This window comes from Diceros bicornis, chromosome 15, assembly GCF_020826845.1.
Source record: "Diceros bicornis minor isolate mBicDic1 chromosome 15, mDicBic1.mat.cur, whole genome shotgun sequence".
NCBI lineage: Eukaryota > Metazoa > Chordata > Mammalia > Perissodactyla > Rhinocerotidae > Diceros > Diceros bicornis.
The window spans coordinates 43,880,159-43,889,783 of NC_080754.1; the positions used below are offsets into that span (position 1 = coordinate 43,880,159).

The 9,625-nt window shown below is 34.6% G+C and overlaps 1 protein-coding gene across 5 annotated transcripts in view; it reads left to right on the plus strand.

Annotated features, from left to right (window-relative positions):
• ZMAT3 (zinc finger matrin-type 3) overlaps positions 1 to 8,600 on the plus strand; it is a 31,102-nt gene extending 22,502 nt beyond the window's left edge. For 4 of the 5 annotated variants that reach the window (XM_058556312.1, XM_058556311.1, XM_058556314.1 and 1 more), the window contains exon 6: positions 921 to 8,600. In XM_058556312.1, coding sequence (XP_058412295.1) covers positions 921 to 1,132 — 212 coding nt within the window. In that variant the 3' untranslated portion in view covers positions 1,133 to 8,600. The remainder of the gene's footprint in view (positions 1 to 920) is intronic. The other variant, XM_058556315.1, reaches the window with a different exon arrangement.
• Positions 8,601 to 9,625: the final 1,025 nt, after the last annotated feature.

Here is a 9,625-nt window from a genome sequence, read left to right on the forward strand (position 1 = left end):
TGTTTGGAAATTTTAAAACACTTTTAAATAACTCATGGGTCAAAGAAAAAATCATACTGGAAATTAAAAATTCTTAGAACCAAACAGTGATAAAAATATATCAAAATTTGTAGGATGCAGTGAATGTAATATTTTGGGAAAAGCCTTAAATATTTATTATAGTAGGAGAGAAAAGCAGACAATTAGTAAGTTAATGGTCCAACTTAAGAAGGCAGTTATATAAAAAGAACATAAAATTATCAATAATTTCACCAATATTTTTGTATATGTCATTTAAATCTCTATATTACTTCTTTAAAATAGAAATGTGATCCTATTTTGTGATATTATTGTTTCATTTAATAGCATATTTTATTCACATTCTCATGTAATTAAAGAGTTTTCATTATTTTTAGTGACTGCATAGTTTTCCATTATTACTGTAATTTTTCAAATCATATTTTTGGATCTCTCCTTTCCCCACATCCACCTATAAAACCTTTTATAAACACTGATGAAATAAATGTCCTTGTTGATAAATCTTTATGCAAAAATTCTCAATATTTTCTTAGGACAAGTCTTAGAATTTTTAGATTAAAGAGTTAGCATGATTATAAAACTTTTCATATAATGCTTGGAAATTAAATTACTTTTTAAATTGTATTCACTTTTTAGAGACATTGTCATTTAGAGTTTTGTTTTGGCTTTACAATAACCTTTCTGACAATAGTTAGAGGAATCATTTTAGCTTTTTAGATTGAACCTGTATAAAATTGTAATTTAAAAAAATCCATTAACTTCACGTTCATTTAAAGCTAGGAATCTGTGAATTTTACAATTTGAACTTAGAATTACAAATTGCAGTGATAATTGATCAGACCATCGTTATTCACTTAGTGAATATTTTGAAGTGAGTGTATTACTTTTATCGCTTGCCTTAGCAGGTCCTTACTTCAATCCCCGCTCTCGGCAGAGAATTCCACGTGACCTGGCCATGTGTGTTACTCCAAGTGGCCAGTTTTACTGCTCAATGTGTAATGTTGGGGCTGGCGAAGAGATGGAATTCCGGCAGCATTTGGAGAGCAAGCAACATAAAAGCAAGGTGTCGGAACAGCGGTACAGGAGTGAGATGGAGAATCTGGGATATGTATAGTGATGGTCTGCAGGTAGAGCAGCTTGGCCTGCCTGTTGTTTGCCTTCTGTCAGCCTGCCCTGCTTGTGGTCCTTTTGATATGAGCACCTTCCTCCGCTTAATGTTAATACATGTAACCTGCAGTGGTACCATGAGATGTCAAAACTGGGGAGGGAAAAGAACGTGCTTCTTAGGTCATGATGCTTTTTCAGGTCAGTTGTGTTGAGCTACTAAAAGCATGTGACCTACCTACCCCATGAGAAATAACTTTTTTATCTTGACCACGATCTGGTCGACTAGTAGCCTGACTACTTAGAGCTTTAACTATTTAAAAATTTCATCTTCTTTTGCAACTTTAGTTTTATGTACTGTTAAGTAAAGAATTTTATTGCGTTCTCACTTCAGATCACCATAAAAACAGGTAGGCAGAGATTTCCGTTTCCCAAGGCTTCTTAGGAACCACCACCTTAACTCAATGCCTTGTCATTAGGATATAGTGCTATAAACTGCATTACGGTCTTTCCCAGCACGCTTTTTCCCTTTATCATGTCCTCCCGTTATTGAAGTGCAGGTTTTCGTGGATTCAAACACTTCCGATGTGCTTGTGGACTTCCAAACAGCGAAAGTTCATTTCCAGTTGTGGATTCCCCACATTTAAATTCGACCTTCTTCCCTCCTCTTTTCTTTTCCCCCCCAATTGAATTAGCTTGTCTAATAAGCTCATTTTCATGCCCCAGCTATGTTGTGGGGTTTCCAAGCCCTGCATTTGAATATCCAATAAGTTTAAGATAGATATGATATTTTTTTAAAAAATATTTTTCAACAGGTTTTCGGAAATGTAAAGATGTATTTGATTTTTCAGTTTAGAGTTACTTCATTGATAATAACATGTATTTATATGATGGCCTCGATCATAAGTTCAGATCTCTTGGTATTTGTTTTGGCAGACTTTTTAGATAAACTGATCCTTACATTTTACTTAGATTCTTCTCTGTCTTGCTAGTTTGTTGGCTGTCCTGAAAAATACCACTGCCTTACGTTTCATAGATAGAGAGGAATTAAAAAAAGTTAACCAAATTTCAGTATCATCATTTCTAGTAGAAAAATATGTGAACTTTGATTTCGTTCTTTATAATTCAGCTTCCTTGAAGATAATAGAAATACGTTATTGATTATTTTGGTATCTGATAATTACACAGTATTATTTTTGTTTTCTGTTTTTAAAATAAGAAGCTCTGGTGTATGTCTAGATTAACTAATGGAACATGTTTACGAACTTTCAGTAACTGTATTTTATCTACTTACTATATTTACTTGGATAAGACCAGTGCTCATCCATACTCCTTTTGAAAGGCCACATTCACTAGTAAGTTTATATTGAGCAGTATCTTTGTACTAGGGTCAATTCACATTTGATTGCTTATATTACTAATTAAAAATAAAACTCCTGTTTTTCCTTGGGAATTCTACAGGCAAAGAGATGGAGAGAAGGAAAATTATAATCATCATTCTTTTCCTTTACTATTTCTAAACAATTTTTGAACAATCTAGACCTATATTTAAAATTCAGTTTTGTGATTAACCTCTAGTACAAAATGAAGTCACTCTTCTGTTGAAGTGGTGGTTTTTTGAAAAGTAGAATTGTTTAGTAATTTTTTTTCTTCCAGAAACAGAAGCATGAAGTAGTGTTCTGTTGAGATTCTATCGAGACCTGTGACTCTTAATCTAAAAACCTTTTTTGCAGCAATCTATAAAGTTCAATTGACTAGTTTAGGGCAATTGAGAGCTTATTTTATGGGTCAGTAGGTTATTCATTTTGCTGCTAAGTGTTATTTTTTGGTAGATTTTAATATTACAGTGCTGGCCACTTGGTTCTATGATTATTTAAAAATCTCATCATTTTTTTCCCTCTCTTTCTGTGTGTGTATATATATACATACACACGGATATGTATGTGTATATATGTATGTATATACATATACACATACACGTATATATAAAACTATGTATATATAGTTTTATGTGATACCATAGAGAAGATTCCATTGAATCCTTATTTCAGATAATAGTAAAAGATTGTGGATAAGAATTTACATTTTGTAAAAGTGGCATTCATTCACTTTCAGTTTTTCCTTTGCAAATAAAATTAAATGAAGGGTTTCTCTCACTCTCCCCACTTAATTTCATTATATTTATACAAAAAGCAGTGGACTTAAGGCCTTGATATTTTTCCTGGCCTTGTGTATTCAGGTTTCCAGTCTCCTAGTGCCCTTAATGGATGTTAGGAATGCATAGACGCATCTTCTTTTAAAGAAAAAAGTTAGATTTATAGTGTTACTTCTTACTTGCTATATTTCTTTGCACTAAAAAAGAGCTATGTGTTTGTTTCATATGACACTTTAGATACCATATTGCCTACAATACTCGGTTTACTCCTTAATTTCCAAACTCTAGCAAGTTGATATGTTCCATGAAATGTTCCGATCATTTACAGTGGTTACATACACATTCCTCCCAAAGAATCACAGATACCTATGACAGCGGGTTGTGTTTTGGGGTTGTTACCTTGCAGTATTCTCCTGTGTTTCATAGGTGAAACAAAGGGTGACAGAGGTTATCAGAAAGGAAATGCCTAAGTAAATTCATCTCTGCATGGTACAATTTCTCATATTGATGCATTCCTGATAGATAGTGTTTTTTCCCTATTAAAGAAGGCTGTTGTTACTTCTGCAGTCAGTGATACGTGATCTCCGTTGGTTTCATTTTGTGAAGTCCAGTCCTGCTCTGTAGTGTGCTTTAGGATCTGCACCCTGTGCTCCCCAGGAATCATGTTAGTATCTTTTTATATGCTGTATATAAGGACGGACAGAGGCCTAAACAACGGAAAACCTTCAGTTAAATAAAGTAGATTTCAGTGATCATTGGCAAGAAGAACTCAGAGCATCCAAGTCTCTTTGCTCTGTGAATATCTTCGTGTAAGTCATCATTCAAAATCAATGTTAGAAGATAACAACTAGAGACTATTCTAAGATATTGAGGGCAAGAAGTTGTAAAGGAAAAATTCCATGTTCCAATTAAAAGATTGGATTGTATATGCCTTCGAAGTGTTTTTTTGAAAGGTTAAGCTACAAAACTGAGTGTGCCATGTAATCCTTTTGACTCGACACTGACCAGAAAATACTTTGTTGGTCTCATCTTTGTATATCATGTGCTGCAACTTGTAAATATGTGCATGTTGTTTGTTACGGTTGTTTGTCTGCTTGTCTGTTATTGCACTGAATTCTGCAAGGTGAATATTTTTTTATACCATTCATTTCAAAAAAGTTCCTTCTCCAACTCTTCCTCACTATCTGCTTTTCTAATTAGTTGGTAAACTTAGAAAACCATTTCAGATTTTTGAAACCCTGTGATTGAATGAAGGATTGTGGCTATCTGAGATCAACCTTATGTCCCTCTGACTTAAACAGCTAAAGGGAAGCATGAAATCTTCCGTTTTATTTTACAGAGCTGTTCTGCAAACCTAGTATACTTGCTCATAGCTATCTATCTACACTTCGAACAAGGATTAAAGGAGAAATATATATATATTTCATGTTTATATGTAAACATATATACAGTCATGATCCACATAATGATATTTTGGTCAACAATAGACTGCATATATGATGGTGGTCCCATAAGATTAGTACCATATAGCCTAGGTGTGTAGTAGGCTCTATATATAGGTTTGTGTACGTACACCCTATGATGTTCTCACAATGACGAAATCACCTAGCAATGCATTTCTCAGAACATATCCCTGTTGTTAAGTGACTCATGACTGTATATACATAAAAACATATATATTTGGTTAAATCTTCCTCTGTAGATAGATTTGAAGGATTAGCGGTGGAATTTATGATTCTTTCACTCCTGAGTTGGCTGGGAGTATGAGCAATGACAGCTTGAGGACTGTCCAGTGACCTATGTAAAACGAGTCTCGCTTGTGTCAGGGGAGACGTAACTGTTCGGCACAGTGTCCTCTACAGAGAGGCCTGGGGCTGGTGGATTTGGAACCTAATCTCTCTTGTTTCCTTAACGTCAGAACTTAGACTGAAAGTACCCTCTAAAGCACTTGGTGAGTCGTATACTAAGGACAGTACAGCTGCTTTAGAAGTAGAGAAATGTTTTGTCAGTATAGGCAAAAATTTAATGCAGGCTTTTGAATAGATGTTTAAAAAATAGTCTACCTTAACCACTATTTTTTTTTTTTTTTTACCAGCCAGTTTAGGAGTTGCATACATAATATTGAGTGTTTTGTTGTTGCTTTGGTTTTTTTTTTTGGCAGTGGACCCCTAACATTGTGAGCTGTTACTATCAGTCTATCTGAATGGACACATAGCTGTGTAAATAGCTGCTCATATGACATTTCTACTGATAGCTGTTGGACTTTTTCTTCCCATTATGAATGGGAGAATCATTTGTAAACTCCCTTTCTGGGTAGCTACCAAAAAAAAATACTGGCTTATGGTCCTATGGGACCCTGTCTCCGTTAAGCCCAGAATATGAGTGCCTTTAGCAAGTTTTAGCATTTCACAGAGAGAAGAGCTGATAGAATTATTGCCATTAATTGCAATGCATAAAACAGGAGCTTGGAATAGCGAAAGTTTGTGTGAATTCTGTGTTCCACGTCTTTTTTTTTCTTAATGCTGTCTCAATTTGATATTGAGTAAAACTGTGTCATTATTGATTAGGAATTATACACCCTGAAGATGAGTCCCATTGTCCCGGGCTGGCAACAGTCACAGATTATTTTTCACCTTGATCTGTGTTACATTTATATGTATTGACGAGTAGTGTGGTGGGTTGGGAAGAGCTTGATACTGCTGTTTGGAAAAACTTTATTCCCGTGGTCTTTTCCAAACTTGTCTATTCTGTAGAGAGGAGAGAATTATGTATTTGCAAATGAAGTGTGTGAAGAGACTGCCTTGCACAATACTTATTGTGTTAGTTCATCTCTATGTTAAAAAAAGGCATCTTCACATCAGGTTTGAGGTCTTTTAAAGCAAAATTTTTCCATCCTCAATTAATTTAAAATTCTAAGTTGTCTGAGTACTTTGAGTCTTTAAAACACCCTGCTAAATTAGTTTTATTATAGAAATATTAACATTTTCCTCAACGCTTTTTAGTGTGAAAAATTTCAAACACCCATCAGAGTTGAAAAAATTTCACAATATATCTACCACTAGATTCTACCATCAACATTTTACTATGCTTGTATTACCATGTATCTGTCCATTTCTCTATTCATCCATCAATCCATGGAGTTTTTATTTTTAATATACATTTTGATGTCAATTTCAGACAATACATTTCCCTTAAAACATTTCAGCATAGGTGTCGTTAACTGGAGTTTAATATTTGTTTAAGCATTATCTTAAAAAGCAGTGTATGAAGTTGATAACCTGAGCCAATTAACGTACAGTTTTTTCTCCTGTGGACTTTAGCCTTCCAGTTTCTTTTTTTTGTATGTGCTTAGAGGGAGGGAAGACAGCTTTTCAAACTGAAGTTTTCTGGTGTTGGTCATTTTAATTGCTTAGTTGTAATACATTTTCAAGTTTCATGGTAAGAATTCTTTCTTTACCCCTTTTCTTGTGATGTATTTTTGCTGAACTATGCAGCTTCTTTAAGAAACTGTAAATTACTGATTGGGGTTTATTAAATAAGCTTATACCTCATTTCAACCTACTGCTGCTTTTCTCCATGTTATCACATCTTTCACGACTGTCACCTGTTCTGCCAGAAAGTAGAGAGGAGCAAAGAGTCAAGCCCATAGATGGTTAGCTGTTTTAAACAACTCTAGAAGAACAGATTAAGTAGTTTAGGAAGTTGAAACCATTCATTTATCCAAAGCCTTTGAATTCCATGTGAATTGTAATTGTCCATGCGTCCTCTAGCCATAATTAGCAGGATTAAAAATGATTGTACTTTACAATGAGTTGTTGAAATTGTGAGCCTTAGTAACCATCTTTAGCTTTATTCTAGTACTGTTTAGAAAAATCATTTTGACATATGCCTTTATTTTTATGTCAATTTTTTGTGGAGAAAATTGGAAGAATTGAAGCGACTTGCTCCAGGTCGTGAAGATTCAATGCATAAGTCAGAATTGAAACTTCAATATTCCTGATTCATATTCTTGTGCTTGTTTGTTCATATTCCTGGCTTCCGAAATAACTGAACACTTCCTTTGGAGCCCTTGAAATGAAAATATGTATTTTTACTAATTAGACTTTCATTTTTAGGCATTTTTTGATTCTTTGAACTTAAGGATTTTTTTCATGGTCATGTTCCTCATTAAGCCAAGCAATTGTAAAAATTTCACTTCGCTGTTGAATACTAATAACGCAGGTTTCATCAGATTTCTTTTTGTATTTAAATGACCTTCATGATTCACTCAGTTCTCTTTCTATGTAAGTGCTTAAGTGACCCCCTCACTAGTGAAAACAAAGGTTCTCTATCACTGATTACATATATATTCTCTACATGATATATTTTTTTAAGTAAAAGTAACCCCATGTGTCAGGATGAATGATATTATCCTAGGGCAAAGCACATATAAAGTTTATTTCTATTCTGCAAATCTGGCATTTCTGGGAACAAAACTCTTTTAGAGTGGCTGGTCGTTGTTTTGCCTTCTTTTGGTACTTGACTACCTTTCTGTGGTTTTGTAAATCAGTGTGTCATTTTGTAAGAATGTCATATTGATTCTGTGTTCGTTGGTGTTCACCTTGTGCTATCCTTGGCTCACCATGATCATTTGGTCTGGGTATGATGTGTCTGCTTTGAAATGCCTTACTAGAGATGTCAGATCCTGCTCTAACGCATTCCCTGTATTTGCTAGGACAATAAAGTTGCCTCTCTTGGATGTATGCTCTAGATCCAGAAGCAAACTGATTTTGCCTTCACTGTTAAGGTTGCATTTTAATGCAGTTATTGTTTTAAATTAGAGAATAAAATCATGAAAAACCAAGGGTGACTTTAGAACCCTTCGTTTAATGGCATGGCAAACTTTTAAAACCGCTTTTACTATTTCACTAGAACAGTGTCTCTGGTAAAGGATATAGCTAAAAAACAAAACTGTATGAAATTGGGGTTGTTTCCTAAAATTTTCTCTAAATGTCATACAGGGGTTTAACATCTGTGTATGCTGTTGGGGCTAAGTGCCAGTCACCGCTTTGGAAATCTGTGTTCCGGGGCTCTAGAAATGACGAAAGTGTGGGATTAAAACCAATCAACTGTGAATTGTGAAATTGAAATTGCTCTTTTGGTTTTATTTTCTTCAGCATATTGAATATAGAAATTCGAAAGTTATTTAAAATTTACCCTGCTTATGTTGATGGCTCATTTTGGCTGTGTACCCTCACTTATGTACTGATTTCTGATAAAGGCTTGACGTTATTATAACAGGCATTTTGTGTTCAATTTAATAAAACAGTTTCTGAGTCTTGTCTGCAACTTGTTTGGTTCTGAGTTGGAGAGCAAGGGAAAAAGTTACATTGTCAGCACTGAGGTGTTATTTTTGATGTCGATGGTCAATGGCTGTGGTTCCACATTTATCACTCTGCACGTAATCTGCCCCGGACTTCTTGAACTCATGCAGAGTATTGTCAGCTCTTGGGCTGGCAGTAGAATTGACCTAGCTTCCCACATTACCCACTCCCTACATCACTGGAGTTAGCCTGGGACTGGAGCGAGTTCTCAATTTTATTGATCTATTTTAAAATTTATCTTCCTTTCAAATTCTGAGAAAAGTTGGGCTTAGCAGGACTATAGCTGCTGCTTCTAGAAATCAACACATTAAAAGGCATACACCTGTTACTCTTTTGAGTGTTTCACATATAAAATACTCTTATAGTTAGCTTATATGTACAGTATATTATTGGGATATGGTCATTTAAGCACTCTGGTTTACTGTATGCAATGTACTTTTGAATTTAAATGCTCGTTTTAAAAAGTAGGTTATAGGCCTGGAAGGTTTTGTTGGGGTTTTTTTAATCGGGATGCAAGACACATACACTTACTGTCGTGGGAAAAATTCTTGTGTCTGCACAAAAAAATGTTTCTGAATGAAGTGAATAGTTCACATTGAATCTGTCTCTGTGTTGTAAAATACGCAAGACATCAGCACATTTTATTAAATCATCTCCAAGAGCTTATTAACTTAAAGCCGTGATAATGGGCATTAAAAAAAAGTCTTAAGCCACTAGAGCTTTTCAGCAGTTCTTTCTTCAGACATTTCTGAGGCTTCTTCGTTCGCTGAAAATCTATTGAAGATCGAGCACTGGGTATTAGCCTTTAAAAGTGCCTGTATGTAAAAGACTGGCAATGAACTTTCCCAATCTATTATAAATTGATGTAAGATTGTAAAAGAGATCAGAAATAGATCTTTTTGTGATGAGTTTTAAGACTTTTGTCATCTGAGTTGAGACTTAACCCACCAAGTTTTATTTCTATTTATGGGATAATCATAAACTG